Source organism: Jaculus jaculus, chromosome 23 (genome assembly GCF_020740685.1).
Source record: "Jaculus jaculus isolate mJacJac1 chromosome 23, mJacJac1.mat.Y.cur, whole genome shotgun sequence".
In the NCBI taxonomy this organism is placed as follows: Eukaryota; Metazoa; Chordata; class Mammalia; order Rodentia; family Dipodidae; genus Jaculus; species Jaculus jaculus.
In genome coordinates this window covers 4,897,991-4,916,367 of record NC_059124.1, presented here as the reverse complement: position 1 = coordinate 4,916,367, position 18,377 = coordinate 4,897,991, and the positions used below count along the sequence as shown (strand labels likewise).

The 18,377-nt window shown below is 43.5% G+C and overlaps 1 protein-coding gene across 1 annotated transcript; it reads right to left on the bottom strand.

The window, feature by feature from the left end:
- Positions 1 to 452: 452 nt before the first annotated feature.
- On the bottom strand, positions 453 to 10,825 carry LOC101611727 (C-type lectin domain family 12 member B). The gene is made up of 6 exons (XM_012951251.2): positions 10,735 to 10,825; positions 8,578 to 8,676; positions 5,733 to 5,951; positions 4,975 to 5,129; positions 4,563 to 4,681; positions 453 to 650 (listed from the first exon to the last, which is right to left on the bottom strand). The coding sequence occupies exons 1-6, from the start codon at positions 10,823 to 10,825 to the stop codon at positions 587 to 589; spliced, it is 747 nt and encodes a 248-aa protein (XP_012806705.2). The 3' UTR covers positions 453 to 586.
- Between the last annotated feature and the right edge of the window lie 7,552 nt (positions 10,826 to 18,377).

The window sequence follows — 18,377 nt, the reverse complement described above, 5'->3', positions numbered from 1 at the left end:
ACCGCTAAGCCATCTCTCCAGCCCTTATTCATGTATTTTTGAGACAGAAAGAAAGGCAGATAGAGAGAACCGCAGAGGCATGCCCCCAACTTGCACATCTGGCTTACGTGGGTACCAGGGAATTGAACCTGGGCCCTTAGGCTTTGCAGGCAAATGCCTTAACCACGACGCCATCTCTCCAGCCCCAGCCTCAGGTTAAGCTTCCTATTTAAGTCTCTAGCAGCCTGCTGGAAGAGGTGGGGTGGGGGGAGGGGATGCATCTTATAGACTAACCCTAAGGTGTGTTCAGAGTGAGTTTCTCTCTGCTTTGGGTCTATGGAAGCGAGCCAGATTCTTGTCCTCTGATAAAAAACTTGTCTGAAATCTGGAAGCCGGAAATAAGCACTTTCTTTCCATGGCTGCTTCTGGATGGGTGTTTGTAAGCGACTGCAAAAGCCCATGAGGTGGAGCACGGTCCAGGAAGTAGGCCCACTGGCTCCTAAGTTTAAACACTCCGTCACTTTTAAGTGCCTTGGCTCGATACCTGGCTCCTTCCTTTCTTGTGGGGCTTCACTGTAATGTTCTTGGTGAACTTAAAGGGACCAGATTAATACAAGTCTTCAATCTTCACCAGAGGGGCTGTCTTCTCACAAATCCAGGAAATTTCAGCACTACAGCGAGAAACATAAATATTGCCTCGTTGAAAATATGCACATCCTTGGGATCCATTCATTTGGGTTCGCTCCTTATCACTAAGTCTGAAAAGTAATTGATTCAAAATTAATGATAGGGCTGGAGGGATGGCTTAGCAGTTAAGGTGTTTGCTTGCAAAGCCAAAGGACCCTGGTTTGATTTCCCAGGACCCACATTAGCCAGATGCTCTAGGTAGTACGTGCATCTGGAGTTCATTTGCAGTGTCTGGAGGCCCTGGCGCGCCCATTCTCTTTCTCTCTGTCAAGTAAGTAAATAAAAATTTAAAAAATGTTTTTAAATTAATTATAAATATTATGTCTGATATTTAAATATCATTCAGTGTTCTCAGTCACTCACACACACAGAGAATTATGAGCATTGGGAGACTTCTGCCTTCACAAAGTATTAAAACTCCTAAAGCTAGCACATGAGTTTTAGGAAAAACATAATAATCTTGGGCTGGAGCGATGGCTTAGTGGTTAGGCATTTGCCTATGACTCCAAAGGACCCAGGTTCGATTCACCAGGACCCACATGGGCCAGATGCACAAGGTGGCACACACATGTGGAATTTATTTACAGTGGCTGACAGTCATGGTGCACCCATATTCTCTCTCCTTCTCTCAAATAAATAAAATAAATAAAAAAATTTTAAATAATCTTTAAGAAAAACAGTTAGTTTCTGGGCTAGAATTTGTGTTTGCATCTTCTGATTAAATCAGAAATGTTAGAATATTTTTACTTTGGAATTTTCATAAGGAAAGCAGATAAAATAAAATCATACTCCATAAAAGTTATTACATTGTACTATGCAAAAAAATATAATTTTCTGTGTTATTTAATATGCATTTGGGGATTTATGGGAAACAAGATAGAGGTGGAAACCTGGCATGGTGGCACGCGCCTTTAATCCCAGCACTAGGGAGGCAGAGGTAGGAGGATCGCCATGAGTTCAAGGCCACCATGAGACTCCATAGTGAGTTCCATGTCAGCCTGAGCTAGAGTGAGACCCTACCTCAAAAACAAAAAGAAGATAGAAGGGAGGAGAGCAAAGCCATGGCATCACTGGTTCAATTCTGAAAATAGCCCCCACTTTCTCTCCCAAAAATTGATGGTAACCCTTAAATAATATCCTTAGAAAATTATGTTTGTCCCACCTATATCTATGAGGCCAGAATTTCTTTTTCCCAATGACCTGCATTAGACTGACATATTGTTTTCTCCATCAGAGCTTCGCCTGCTCCCTCTTACTGTGTACACTGGGTCAGAGCAGATTGACTCAGGAGCCAGACAAAAACCTCTTTAGGACTTCACTGAGGAGCTGTAGACCGGATATGTGCATGACCAGACCAGGGTCAGTATCTGCAGACTCTGACCTGCTGTGGGGAATACTTCCTCCATACTTCCCTAGGTGCTTAGTGGAGGGACCGGGTGGGGGGGGGGGTTGGGGGGGAACTGAAACCCACTAAGCAGAAGGGAAACACACTGTGAAATGAAAACGGAATTACATTTATGTGGTGTTATGGTTAATAGTCTCGGTTAGCAGCCTTCTGTTCATCTAAACTCTGCGTGGTGGGTTGGTTATTCCAGTTACAAAGGGGAACTGTCCCTTTTGTGTGCTTTTGTTGACCTGCATGAGCATTGCTCCTGTGTTTAGTGTAGAAATAGACTAATCGATGCCATATGGCTAGTATTGGTGATCAGAGACTGGGAGGTCAACATGAACATAGAAAACGTCCTGGTAAACCTTTAGGAAGTGGATGAAACTTAAAATCTTTCTAGGGAGGAAAGGACAGACATAGGTTTGCTATTCAGAGAAGTTGGCAAGTTCAGGCTGAGTCATACAACTCTAACCAAATTTGAATGATTAGCGTTCAGTTCAGGGAAACCTTGACAATATGCGTCAAAGAGCCAGTTGGAACAGAATCAAGGACTTGCTGGAGGAGAGAGATGGGGGAGACTATTACGTCCATAAAGAAGCCATTTCATCTACTCGCAAAATGGCATGTGATAAAAACAGGAATACAATGTGTCAGTTAAATGTAGTTCTGGTATGAAGCATTTGCAATATTTTTGTCTGGTTCTATAGTCTTTTAAAAAATTTTGCAAAAGTACGTGTTTCATTATACTTCATAAACATTTTCCAATTTACTCCACTGAATTTTTTATTATTATTTATTTATTTATTTGAGAGTGACAGACACAGAGAAAAAGACAGATAGAGGGAGAGAGAGAGAATGGGCGAGCCAGGGCTTCCAGCCTCTGCAAACGAACTCCAGACGCGTGCGCCCCCTTGTGCATCTGGCTAACGTGGGACCTGGGGAACCGAGCCTCGAACTGGGGTCCTTAGGCTTCACAGGCAAGCGCTTAACCGCTAAGCCATCTCTCCAGCCCACTCCACTGAATTTTTGCACAGAGATACCAGCCTCCAAGCCCTCTACCCTCCCGGATGGCTTTGGCTGCTTCCCTGAACCCAGCGAGACTTCTGGAACCAGGAACCACACTCTCTTCCCTCTCTGTCGTGACTCAGGGACAGAAGATGAGGAACAATGTCACAAGACACATTTCTAGGTTAAATTCAATTCTTGTCATAATTTACCCCAGTGTTATGTCATCTACTGTATGGGCACTTTTTCCTATCGCCATCAAGACTTTGAAGTGGCAGATTTATCAGAACACCTTTGCTGTGGTTTTTATCCTGCAGCTAACTGGTGAGTAAGCCAGTAGGCTCAGACTGCTTTTCCACTAGAAAATGACTAACAACTATTTAATAAAATAAGTGTGTTTATGTGTGGGCACAAGACAAACACTACCTTTATGGGTCATAAGTACTGGGAAAAAATAGCCGAGTAACGGACAGGTGGTCCCCAAAGTGTTTGGTCTTGATTTTGATTTTGTCACTTTTAAGCAGAATGACCTTAGGCAAGGCATTGAATCTGTGACAATATTTGTATCTGTGTAGTGGTGATATAATACTGCTCCCCTCAAGGATTTCTATCTATAAGGTACTCAGAGCACACTAAATATTATAGGTAGATGCTAAATTAATTTGCCGAGTGTGGCGATGCATGCTTTTAATCCCAGCACTTGGGAGGCAGAGGTAGGAGGATAACTGTGAATTCAAGGCCAGCCTGAGATGCCAGAAGGAGTTTCAGGTCAGCCTGGGCTACAGTGGAACCCTTCCTCAAAAACAAACCAAAAAATAAGCCGGGCGTGGTGGCACACGCCTTTAAGCCCAGCACTTGAGAGGCAGAGGTAGGAGGATCACCGTGAGTTTCAAGGGTACCCTGAGTCCACATAGTGAATTCCAGGTCAGCCTGGGCTAGAGTGAGACCCTACCTCAAAAATAAAAAAAAATAAAAAAAAAAAAGAGAGAGAGAGAGAGAGAGAGAAAGAAATTAACAGGTGAAGTTCGATGTCTTGTGGTGACTGTCACCCAGATGGAATTAGCTTCCCCTTTCTCCTTGTTTGCTATTAATGTCCTTTTCTTTTCTTTCTTTTTTTTTCTTTGATGCAACAAGCCCAACAGACTGGCCTTTAATTAATTAATTAATTTATTTATTTGTTCATTTTTTAAAATTTATTTATGAGCCACAGACAGAGAGAGAGACAGAGAATGGGTGCGCCAGGGCTTCCAGCCACTGAAAACGAACTCCAGACATGTGCACCTCCTTGTGCATCTGGCTAACGTGGGACCTGGGGAATTGAGCTTTCAACCGGGATCCTTAGGCTTCACAGGCAGGTGCTTAACTGCTAAGCCATCTCTCTAGCCCTTAAAATGTTCTTTTCTTTGCACATAGTATTTTGAGTCTAGGTTTATTTTTCTTGCATTTAAAATGTTTAGGATTTTACAGTAAGTTTGGTCTTCCACCCCAATATTGAGAGACTTACATGGATGGAGAAGGCATGGAACCATCCTCCCAGAGCCAACTTTGATGATGAGATGGGTTCCTTGATAATCCCAGCCAAAAGAAAGCCAGGCTGGATAATGGCTGTGACTGAAGGAAATCCTGAGGGAGGGAGGAAGCAGAGGACAATGACGCTGAACCACCCACTGGTTGGCAGAGATGGAAAGAACCCTCACTAAATCCATTTATTGCCTGAAGATGTGGCTCAGTGGTAGAGCACTTGCCCATCATGGGTAAGCCCCTAGATTCGCTCCCTAGACCAATCTAGTATCATTTATTAATTATCACCCCAAATCCACTGATCTTTCTTTCCCTTGAGTCAGAACGATCACATATTTCCTTCTGGTTACTAGGTTAATTTCTCTAACCAGGGACGGGTGTCCGCTCACTCACACCTTTTCTCTCATGCTGTCAATCTTCACCAGGGTGGCGTTCTGGTCGGCACAGTCCTTTCTACTGTCACTCCACGCTTTCCCCTCACCCGTTGTGAAATGGTAACAACTGTGTTGGTACCATTGCCAGGTCTTCGGACAAGGATTGCATTTATGGTCTGAAAAGGAAATTGCATTCAAAAGTACAAACTCTTAAGCCGGGCGTGGTGGTGCACGTCTTTAATCCCAGCACTCGGGAGGCAGAGGTAGGAGGATCATTGTGAGTTCGAGGCCACCCTGAGACTCTCCATAGTGAACTCCAGGTCAAGCTGAACTACAGTGAGACCCTACCTTGACAAACAAACCAAAAGTACAAGCTCTTTCTGGAGGTGTGACTGGAGAAGGTTTTGGAAACAAAATCATTCACATGGACAACAGCATCTGAGGATGAACATCCTCAAAACACGTTGTTTGAGGGCAGTGAGCCACTGCGGCCAATGGCTTGGGCAACGGTTATTCTCTTTGCAGAATGCCCAGGTCACCTCAAGGGAGAGGATGAAGACTCAAGATGGGCTGTATCCTAACATGATCTCCCGATTCACCTCCGTGTTTTCAAAGAAACGAAATAATGTTTGATTTTTCCCCTTGTCTTCACTGTGAAGGCATCAAGGGGAGGGAGGATCAGTGGATGACGTCACTTTCTCACACTGTGCTGCCCGTGGTGACTTTAAGTTAGGGTGACAGGTACAATGTGACCTGTGAGCCGCCCCAATGCAAATTACCTGACGTGTGAGTCACCAGGTCTTTGCAGAGCTCGGTAGCCATTTCTTGCTGCCTCTGCAGCAGCTCAGCTATCTGGGCTTTGAGAAATTCCTCTCCCGTGGGAGCCTTCCTGCAGTTGCTCAGTTGCTCGGACAGATTATCTTGCTTCTGGTGGAAGGTTTCCTGAAGCCATTTCAATTGCTCTGAATCTGAATTGATTTCTTTGGACATCTGCAAAACTTCAGGACAAAACAGAGGACAAGCTCATCTATCTGTCCATTTGCAGGTACAAGGGCCATCTCAGGTGTAGCCTACGGGCCACCTGGGCCGCTTGTCTGTCTGTTTACGAATTTAGAGCTAGAATCTAGCTATGCATCCCAGGCTGTTTTTGGACTATTTCTAGTCTGGGGCCCACAGATCTTCATTGAGTTTTTGTGTATGACTGCTCACGGGTGCGTGTGCAGTGTGGGTGGCTGGGTCCTTGTATGTGTGTGGGTACGTATGTGCGGAAGCCTGACGTTGATGTTGGCCAACTTCCTCAATCACTTTCCACTTTCTTTGTTTTGAAACAGTGGCTGAATTTGCAGCTCACCAATCCAGCGGGCCCCAGAGAATCCTCTGCCTTTGCGCCCCCCCAGTACTGAGGTTCAATGAGTGTGCCACCAAATTCAGCCTTTATATGCTAGGGATCTGAGCTTGTGTCTAATACTTACACAGCAAGAGCTTAACTGACTGAGCCATTTCCCTGGATCCAATTTCTCACCTGCATTGAGTACTTCCAGTGACTCATTAGCACAATAACTTTAAGAACCGTTGCACTAAAACATTGCATTTTTGAAAAAAGAATCATGTTAGTTTCACGATGAACCAATGAACGTGTATCATTGCACCTATATGTGATTTTCTACATCAACTAAATTTTCATAATAGCAAGCTACTGAATAGCTATTATCTCTACTCAAACATCTTTTGTTTTTGTTTTTTTCTCTTTCCAAAAACAACAAATGGCTGGAGAGATGGCTTAGCAATTAAAGCTCTTGCTTGCCAAGCCTAACGACCCAAGTTGGATTCTCCAGGTCCCACATAAGCCAGATGCACATGGTGGTGCACGCGTCTGGAGTTCATTTGCAGTGGCTGGAGGCCCTGGCACACCCATTCTCTCTCCCTCTCTCTGTCTCAAATAAATAACTAAAAATAAATCAGAAAAATTATAAAAGCAAACAAGGTACATCATTAGCCTGTATTTATATGTCCAATAAGCCTTCTCCAAATTTTAATTATATATAAGATCTTTCTTTGAAAAACAAAATTAGCCGGGCATGGTGGTGCATGCCTTTAATCCCAGCACTCAGGAGGCAGAGGTTGGAGGATCGCTGAGAGTTTGAGGCCACCCTGAGGCTACATAGTTAATTCTGGGTCAGCCTGGACCAGAGTGAGATCCTACCTTTAAAACCAAAAAAAGGGGGAAAAAAGTTAATATAGTAGATGAGAGATGTGATGGTTGATCTTCATTGTCAACCTAGCCGAATTTACAATCACCTAGGAGAATCTCCTTTAGTATGTCTGTGAGGTGTTTCCAGAGAGGTTTAACTGAGGTGAGAAGACCCATCCTGAATGTGGGTAGCATCATCCCATGGGCTGGGATCCTGGGCAGAATGAAAAAGAGAAAAGAAACGGAGCCCCAGCATTCCTCTCCGTTTCCTGACTGAGGGCACCATGTGACCATCTGCCGCACGCTCCTGCGCCCATGCCTGTCTTCCTACCGAGAGGGACGGTAGACGTTCTTGTGCTGTGGGCTGAAATGCGGCCTTCATTCCTGAGGCAGCTTCTGCCAGCAGCTTTCCTTTTATAGCAGTGAAGAAAAGGTAATGAAAAATTAAATTTCCTCCAAACAAATGAACTGTTTTCACTGTACGTGCTGGATCAAGTCACTATGCTTTATATTGTACACTTAACATTCTTTAAAACATGTAGTCTGGGCTGGAGAGATGGCTTAGTGGTTAAGGTGCTTGCCTGTGAAACCTAAGGACCCACGTTTGACTCTCTAGATCCCACGTCAGCCAGACGCACAAAGGTGAGGAAAGCTCAAGGTCGCACATGCCCAGTAGGTGGCGCAAGCGTCTGGAGTTCAATTACAGCGGCTGAGGCCTGTGCTCACCAATTCTCTCTCTCTAAATATATGAGTGTGTGTATATGATATAATATGTATATGCATGTATGTATAAATATGCATTCTCATGTAGTCTTTCCACTTACCATTAGTCCGGGACGCCCTGTCCTTTCTGCTCCCTACTGTGCAGCAATGAGTGACAAACAAGACAATATTCTCATCTCAGCCATGGCACCTGGGAGCTTCTGATGTGTCAGGAGTGGTTCCATTCTGTGTTGTGGGTATGACATAACTCCTGCCTTCCTTGTCCGTGTGTGCTTTTCTCCTTGCTAAAAGCCAGGGTGTTGCTGCCAAGGAATCAATTTCTCTTCACCGGGAAGCCGATTAAGCTAGCCTCCTTGTACATCTTCAGGGTCAATGAAATGTGTCTTTTCACAAATACATCTCTCATGAGGCCCTGTTTCTCCCAACTGGAATAGTGTGTGTGTGCAGAAAGAAAAGCCCATTCATTCTAGCTATTAACTAGAAAAATAAGAGTCATCCTCACAGTGACATCTAGTTCATCCAACGACATGGACCTTGGGCCAGAATTCCGTGATCACGAGGTATGCCCCTTGCCGGTTAGTTTGTTTGAAGGCCTGGGGAAGGGGGTGACCATGTGGAGCAGAAGTTACTGCACTGTCCATCATTCCTGAATTCGCTTGCTCTCCACACGTTTCCTCATCGCCTCCCGAGCGTAACGCAAACGTACTCACCCATGACCCCCGCGGTCACCAGCCCGGTCAGCAGCAGGAGGCAGAGCACGAGGGTGCCAAGGGCAGCCCGACGCCACAGGCGGGCGGGAGCCAGGTGTCCTGGAAAGTGGGCACAGACAGGGTGAGCTGCTGCGTGCTGATGCGTTTCACGATTTGAGTTTCTCCAACCCAGGAAGCTTCCAGGTGCTCAAACTTCTAAACAGCACCCAAGAAAATTACCCAGACGACGTTCATTCAGAGCCCTGTCTGCCGTTGTCCTTCGTGGTTGACCTTCCCTTTAGGACTAAGTTCCACCTCATATTCAGGTCTTTGTTGTACGCTAGCATTACCTTTCTTCTTCAGCTTTACACAGTCCATGGGCGACGCGAGGTACCCGTGTCTCTGGAAAGCTGCTAACATTACGAGAGAGCCCAGGTTTCTGAGACACAAATCTCTAAAGGGTAGATTGTCCTGCCTTGCCTTGTAGCAGTAGATTGTACTTGTAAACGTGCATTTACCTGCTAAAGTCACTTTATTTCTATTACTGCATCATAAATAATTAACTCCTGAATGAAAAGCCTGTGAACAGCAGAACAGACCAGAAAACCCTGCGTGTCACACATAAGCACTTTCTATTTGTTAAAAATATAAATATTTGTCATGCAAATATTTGTCACCTGGACTTGTCTATTCTTTGATTCAGGTCCTGCTGGCAGCTAGTTCCATGTTTTTTTTGTTGTTGTTGTTTGTTTGTTTGTTTGTTTTTCGAGAAGAAGGGTCTCACTCTAGCACTACGCAGCCTTGAACTCACGGCGATCCTCCTACCTCTGCCTTCCGAGTGCTGGGATTAAAGGTGTGCGCCACCATACCTGGCTAGTTCCATGTTTTTGATAGGTTTTAGTTTCCAGGCAGAATTTCAATAAGCACACCTCTCCTTTCCTCAAAGATTAGTTTTAGAATTACAGAACAAGCTAAAATGTGTCATCATTTTCATTAGACACATGCAAGGTATTCTTGTCATGTTTTATTATATCTTCCCCTCTTTCTGTCTCTGTCTCTCTCTCTCTCTCTCACACACACACACACACACACTAACTATAAAGCAAGTGGAAGGCGTTCACATGAGTTAGGACAACTCTGAACTGCAAGACAATTTCTTGAAATGAAGAGAGATAATCATAGACATTAAATTAATGTATGGCCACAGGGACTGACATCTTTCTTTCTTTCTTTTGCTTTCTCTTCTTTTTGTTGTAGGGTCTCACTGTAGTCCACGCTGACCTGGAATTCACTATGTAGTCTCAGGGTGGCCTTGAACTCAAGGCGACTCTCCTACCTCTGCCTCCCAAATGCTGGGATTAGCAGGGTGCGCTAGCATGCCTGTTGAGACTGACAGTTTTCTAAGCTGGCGTAAGGGAATGACCTGATGTCAAAATTGAGACTAGCTTCCACCATATAGCACATGTCTAAACTTAAGTGAAAAAAAAAAAAAAACCACTTAATTTCAGCCTCAGTACTTTCGCCTGTGTAATGAAGAAAACACTAATGTTACTTCATTTACCTTACAATTAAATTTTAATAAAAGCATGATATTATGCAGGCATAATTATTGATAAATATTATAAATTATGTGGGGGATTTCAACTACCTTAAATTAATATTTATATGATACATACAACATGTACCTTATATTAATGTATCTACAAAACACACACTTATATAGATGAAGAAAAGCTAGCAATTTTGACCTACCCACCCTCAAATTTCCCCTTCAGTTACTTACATCATATATACAAAAAGTTTCCTCCACTTTATTTTAGAATCCTTTCTAGCTTTTGCAAAGAAGATTCCTCTGGCATTTCTAACAAGGTATATGTATAAAGGATATTTAATAATAGAAATCTTTCCATGTCCCAACTCAACCTGTGGCTTGTCTAATAAAATAGCCACTGGTTACAGAGCTTCTTGCCACACAGGGTTACCACACCATTTGCAGAGGTCTTTGAAGCCCAAATTTCCTCCTCTGCCTCGGGCCGGCTGATCTATCGCATGACTGTCGGTTTCAGTTTTGTAGATTCCACCACAGGCTACTCTTTCGCATTGGTATTAAAGTTGGCATCTCAAAGCGTACGATCCTTGACACGTCTAAGGTCACAGCTATCTTTCTCTGAATCCTACCTCTTTTCCTTAGGTTATTTCCATCCTGGTTATTTCTTGCTCCCGCGGGATCCTGAAATGTGAGTGTTGCATAGCTCACTTGGTCAGACATTGTAGGAAAGCACACTGCTGTCAATGAGGCAGTTCAAGTGGCAATATCTTCAGGTCTGGGACTGGGTGTTCTTTTCAAGGCTGGGAGCTGTTACAGAGGCACGCAGCTGACTCGGGACAGTCCCCGCTGCTCCTTTGAAAGGACAGAACGACACTCGGGTTTTCTGTAGTGAAAGTGAGAGAAGTCATGTACTCTCCCTGGAAATCAGGATGCTACAGATCTCAAACTGAAACATTGTTGCTCCTTGCTAAGAAGTCAAGAAAGGGTGTTTGGAGGCATGTGGGGCCAGAGAGACTACGCTGTTGACTGGTGATGGGGGAAGGGAGCTAAGCCCCAGAGAGCTGGGCTAGATTCCCCTAGAGCTCTCCCTTCCTGCCAATAGGCTTGATTATTTTTTCCTCCCTAAGATTCATGTAAGACTTAATACACTGAATTAGAAAATATTAGCTTTGTGTTGTTTAAGCTGCTTAATTGCATTTGTCGGAGTAGCTGTAGCAAACAAATGCAGAACCCAAGAAAATACTGTTTTTATGTTTTTTTCTGTTCCTATTGATAGAACCCAAGACTTTGGGTCTGCTAGGCAAGAGCCCTACCACTGAGACATATCCCCAGCCATTCCAAGGAAATATTTGGAACCACACCTGAGTCAGGATTCTTGGGACTCTCCCTTAAAGTTTTCTTTTGGGAAAAGGCAGAAAGAGATTTAAAAAACCACATTGGGGCGGCGGGGGGGGGGGGAGGGCGGGCTGATGAGGTTGCTTGCTGGGTAAGGCATTTGCCTGTAATGCTTGAGGACTCAGGTTCGATTCCCCAGCACCCACATAAGGCAGGTGTACACAAGGTGGCACATGTATCTGGAGTTCATTTGCAGTGGCTGGAGGCCCCATTGTTCTCTCTCTGCTTCTCTATGTGTCTGTCTCTCTCGAATAAATAAAATTATTTTTTATAAAAACACACTGGGATGAGGTTATGATTCATCATTTTACCAAGTTTTGCAAAGACTGAGTTTTTGCTCATGTCTGTGACTCTTTCACATATTCTAAAATTCTCTGAGAGAGTATGCAACGTCTCAGTAACTGACATGGAGAGATGTTTGTGTAAAATAATGCTGAGGATCACACCAGGCTCCTGACTGTCTCCCAGGGACATGGTAAGTCTCTATATTTAATATTCTAGCTCATCTACCTACTCATATTTTGAATTTGTAATGTTACACTCACTCTCTCTCTGGCATCATCGAATTTTCCTTTATTCCCCCCATTCACCAGGTCCTACAAATACAACTCAAACTTAACATTTTTACAACAAACCAAAGCATTCCTGTGTATACCCCCTCTTTCTCATTCTAATCCTCTACTGTACTTGGCCACGGGAGAGTTCAAGAACTTGTGTATGCCTATCTTCTCTGCCTGTTGTTCCCGATCCATTTTGCTACTAAATGTCTAAAAGTTCTCTCATTGAAATCACAATTAGCATCTGTGTAAACACAGCCAATGAGAAATTCCTGATATTATTTTTACTGATCCTATAGATTATGTCAAATGATCCTGCATTTGGCATAACAACATGCCATTCTTCTTTTAAATTTTTTTGTTTATTTTTATTTATTTATTTGAGGATGTCAGAGAAAGAGAGAGAGAGAGAGAGAGAGAGAGAGAGAGAGAGAGAGAGAGAGAGAGAGAGAGAGAGAGAGAGAATGGGCGTGCCAGGGCCTCCAGCTACTGCAAACGAACTCCAGACACTTGCGCCCCCTTGTGCTTCTAGCTAACGTGGGTCCTGGGGAATCAAGCCTCGAACCAGGGTCCTTAGGCTTCACAGGCAAGTGCTTAACAGCTAAGCCATCTCTCCAGCCCAATATGCCTTTCTTAAAGTACTATCTTCTCCAAAATATTTTTATTTCCCAAGACAGCTATCTCTTGGTTTCCCTTTAATTTCACTCACTCTCAATTTCCCATTGGGTGATCTTGAGACTGATCTCGCAATGTTGGCCCCAGAATTCAGTTTTTGGACCTCTTAGTCTGTCACACTCACTCCTAGCTGATTTCAGTCAGATTGGTGACTTGATGGAATAGCCACTCACGGTTATGTCCAAGTAGCTATCACCAGGTCCCTGCTTGCTCTCCAGGGCTCCACGACTGACTGGATCTTTGGAAACCTCTTTTACATATTATAGGATGTCAAAGAGCACCTAGAAGAACGAGTGTGATTCTCCATCTCAGTAAATGAGAACTCAGTGCTGAGTAGTCTTGAGCCAAAACCTTGGAACAACCTTGGACTTCTCTGACCCCTCTGAGATTAATTGAGCCAATCAGAAAATACTATTCACGGCAACAAACAATGTAACACAGCTGCCAACTACAGAAGCTGACTTAGAACACATTAAAAGGCATACCGACTGTATATGACCAGAAGTTATAGTCACATTCTGTCCTGCAACAATCAATCCATTCCTGCTTATCTAGTCTATATCACCAAAGACCACTGGAAAGCAGCCATGATTGGATAATGCCTGGAGGATGTGCACAGTGGGAATTCTGAATTATTTATGAGAGAGGAACAGGACAAAGAAAATATTAAAACCTGAATCATCAAAGACACAAAGAATAAAAAACAGAGAACAAAATGGCCACAAGGAGGCGCCAGAGGATGGACATGGGATGAGATTTATTTGGATCCCATATTTACCCAATTGGAATCATAAGGTACCCTGAGTTTTCAAAGCGGTACCAAGGCGTACTGATTGATTCCATTCCTAAATCAAATTTACATGCCCTTTGATCTTTTGCAAGCTAATTCTCCTCTGACCACCAGGCTGTGTTTTCATTGTCCTTTGGAAACAAGTTCTCACCATGTAAGCAGATAGAGCTCAAATTCACTATTGTCCTGATGCAATCTATCTCCTAGGGTGGGATTATAGATGTGTACTACTGTGCTTGGTTATTTTTCTTATTATTAAAATTTGCTAAGTGTAATATCTTCCACAAAGGTAATAGAAAAGTAATTTCTGTAGATTGAAGAAAAGACCTATAGAAACAGCTCTTACTTTATTATAGCAGAAGTTTGAATTATTCACAATAATCATAAGAATGGAATAAACCTCTGTGATTGTCCAAGTGGTCACTGGGAAGCTTGAGTAAACCAACCCAGACCACCAGAACAACCAGGGTCTACCCCAGCCTGACTGGCTATACTGTGACATTAAAGCTTTCTTTCATAGCACTTAGGAGGTGATGTCATCTTCTCCTTAGTGTTCTCTCTCGATTGTCTATCCTCACTAACATCCACTCCTTTGTTCCATTTACTGTTTCATTCCGGAACACATGGGGCTTGGGACATGAGCAATAATAACAAAATAAAAGTTTGAATAATTGGTCAGTTAGTCATCTCTGCCATGCAGATTTCAAGGCGATTTAACAAAAAAGCACAGCACGTGATATCTCAATATGCTGTGACATGAACTTTCAGATTGAATATGCTTGGCCAACTAACTTCCTCAATCACACTGTACTTATTTCAACAATCCTCCTGTCTTTTATTCATATATTTGCTGTCTGAATATTGTTTTTGTTTCTCTTTATTCTTACTGAATCTTTACCTTTTTTGATCTGATTGCTATTAAACCCTTTTACATAGAAAAGTTTTATGTGCATATGATAAATATAAATGGCGGGATGCAGCTCAATATATTTGTCCTTTATTTTCTCTATTGCTTATAACAAAACCCTATACCTTAATTTCCCGACAGTTACTGTATAGTGCAATAACTTTTAATCAGTTCATTTCACTTTAATTCCACATGTTTAAGATTTCCGTAAATGACAAAGGAAATGTTAACTATGTTTTTTTTTTCCACAACAGGAAATCCTATTGTTTTCCAAGATAATCAGCATTTATTATGTGTGTAGAAAGCTAGTAAGTCAAAGAGGAGGCAGCACTTTTAATGCAGAGGGCTGAGAGGAAATGAGAGATCACTGACAGAACCCAAAGCTTTAGCTCTAAAGTGCATGAAAAAAAATCTGAAGCCAGGCATTCATGCCTTTAATGCCAGCATCCCGGGAGGCAGAGGGAGGAGGATCGCCATGAGTTCACGGCCACCCTGAGACTACATAGTGAATTCTCCATCAGCCTGGGCTAGAGTGAGATCCTACCTCAAAAACCAAACACACACACAAACAAGAAATCTAAACAATAAAAATTCAGACAACCCACTCCAAAAATGGGGCAGAGAACTGAATAGGCGATTCTCAGAGGAAGAAATACAAATGGCTAAGACACACTTAAGAAAATGTTCAATATCTCTAACCATCAGGGAAATGCAAATTCAAACAACTATGAGATTCCACCTTACTCCAGTAACGATGACAATAAGGCGCTTGCCTGTGAAGCCTAAGGACCCACGTTTAATTCTCCAGTAAAGTAAGCACGTGGCGGCACAGGCATCTGAAGTTCATTTGTGTGGCTAGAGGCCCGGGCATGCCCATTCTCTCTCACAAGTAAATAACTCAATAACTAAATAATAAATAATAAATAAATAATACTCAAATGACAGCAACTGTTAGGATGTGGGACAAAAGGAGCTCTCACTCACTGTTGGTGGGACTGTAAACTTGCACAACCATGATGGAAATCGACATGGAGATTCCTGAAAAGGATGAAGATAGAGCCGCCAACAGAACCAGTTATTCTCTTCTGGGGCACCTATCCTAAGTGCTCCACATCTCACCACAGGGTTATTTGCGCAGCCATGTTTATAGATGCACAATTCATAATAGCTAAGAACTGGATTCACCCCACGTGCCCATCATAGCATGAATGGATAACGAAGCTGCGGTGCATTTTACACAATGGAACCCAGCAGTAAGGAAAAGAAAGTGATCCAGTGAGATTTGTAGAAAAGTGGACAGACTTGGAACAGATCATACTCAGCGAGCTCACACAGTCACAGAAAGACCAATGCCACATGGTCTCACTCGTCTGCAGCTCCTAACCTGGACCAGCTTGGGTTGCTGACATACCCGGGCAGCTCATGGTTCAGATAATGGGGATGGAAGAGCTTGGGGCGGGGGGAGGCAAGGTGAGGAATAACAAACACAAAACTAAATCCAAAATGAACTAGTCCCATAGACACCTTTCTCCTTGGAGACAGACTAAACAATATAACCCTCAACAGGAGTAAGAGAGGGGCGCCCAGAAGAAGGGCCCTAGGGAGGATGGGAGGAAGCCTAACCTTACATTTATTTATTTATTTTTCCTTTTGTCTCTGGCCTGTAACTCCCCAGTACAATAAATAGGTTGGTATCCATAATGAGCTGTTGATTGGAGAGATCTTTGAGGTCCCCCAAACAAAACAGGTTTCTATCAAAGAACTTGATTACTTGCCCGGGGGAAAAGGTAAGACCCTATTGTTGAAGACACCATATGCTGCCCACACAGGACACAGAGAGACCTGGCTGGAATCTGGAAGAGAGCTGGTCCCCAGACAGTTAGCAAGTCTAGTGCTGGAAAGTGCTACATGAGCTACTGGGGGAAAGTGACCAAGAATTGTCTGAGCAACCAGGGGTTGAAGCTGCTCAGAAGCAAACACCCTGACGCTGGTGCAATAGTGGCTCACAGCCGTGGTGGGTAACTAATAGCTCTCTGGTTGGCTAAGAGATCTGCTCAGGGGAAAGGAAGCCATATCTGGAATTGGGAACCAGATCAGAATCCTATGGAGACAAAGACTGTATTCTCTGGAGTCAAGCTCTCACTAGTCTTTGGCTGAAAGAGGGGTGACATATATCAATTTCTCCCTAAATTAATAATGCTTATCCCATTTAAACTATGCTGACCTCATGCTCTGTTGGAGAATCTGTTTTTCTTTTTCAGAAGATAGCAAGTCATGAGGAGATAAACTGCCCCTCACACTTCAGCCAAGACCCGGCTGAAACTACAGAGCAAGTGGGGAGACAGGCAAGAGCGCTGCTCCCATGGTGAGCCTGATAATCAGCACCAGGGTGAAGGAGACAGACGCTTAGGACACTCAACACCTACCAAAGCAGAGATCCAGAGGCTCCTAAGAGCTCATGGCTGAAGTAGAGTTAAAACTCACTCGCCACGCTCAGGGAATTTTGCAGAAGAGGGGCTGGGAAGATTATAGGAGCCACAGGGTGACATATCATACCCAGAGGCATTCCCTCCCTGTCACCCCCCCCCCCCGTGCACGAGCACATACACACACGCGCACACACACACACACACACACACACACACACAATAACTGACTGCTGTTCCCACAGCACATATCCCACAATCCCATGGGGAAGACCTGCAACCCCACTGAGGTGGGTCCCTAGCAGAATGGAGGCAGAGATGAAGGAAAAGAGGATATCAACCCATGATGTAGCCATACAAAATACGTTGTTAATTTTAAAACAAGGGCTGGGGAGTCTGATTACCAACTCCAAAATGAGCCCTCCTTTTCTTTTTGCAAATCAGAGACATGGCAATAAAATAGGTAGGGGTCAATATCATTGTCTCTTCTGGGTGGTGACTGCATACCAGTCACTATCTTGGAGCGCTGGCATACCTGCATCACTCTGGGGATGAACAACAGGATTTTCCCTATGTGACTAAAGGTATGTCTGGGTGCTGGCATGCGCATCCTGCACACACGGGGCCCTGAGGTTGATTTCCAGTATTATCTTCAGAGAAAGAGAAAATTAAAAATACATGTAGGATGGGACTGGAGAGATGGCTTAGCATTTAAGGCATTTGCCTGCAAGCCAAGGGATCCAGGTTCGATTCTCCAGAACCCACATAAGCCAGATCACAAGGGGGCACATGCAGTTCATTTGCGGTCGCTGGAAACCCTGGCAAGCCCATTTTCTCTCTCTCTCTGCTCTCTCTCTTGCTTGCTGTCTCGCTCTCCCTCTTTCTCTCAAATAAATAAATAAAATACATTTCTTTTAAAAAAGTAGGGTGACTTCATGTGGACAGAACCAGTAAGCAACAGGGTGTCAGCGGATGCTCCCAGTGTGAAAATGAAGATGAGTTAGTCACATTTCATGACTGCTCCAGGACCTTCTCTAAGAATGCTGACACCAATCTCAAGGTCTGGAGGATCATTAATAATTTAGTATTAGTTAAATAGTCTGTGTACAAGATTGCTCAGTGGTTAAAGGCACTTGCTTATAAAGCCAGGCAGTACTCACGTAAAACCAGATGCACAAAGTGGCACAAACATCTGGAGTACATTTGGAGTAGCAGGAGACCCTGGAATGTCCATATACTGTCTCTCCCTCCCCCTCCTCCCCCATCACATGTAAATAAAAAGGAATTAAAAAGAAAAAAAAATAATCCACGTAAACGTGCTTCTTAGTGTCTAAACTATTAAATGGGTGAAAGTATTTATTCCCAATTTTCTTCCAAATTTAGAATTCAAACTCATCAAGTTATTTAGAATGAAGGACTTTCTTTTCTTTCATTCTTTTTTTTTTTTTTGGTACAATTTCCTGAATGAAGAAAGAGGAAGGAGATAAAAATTCAAACAGGAAATGTTAATATGAGACTTTGG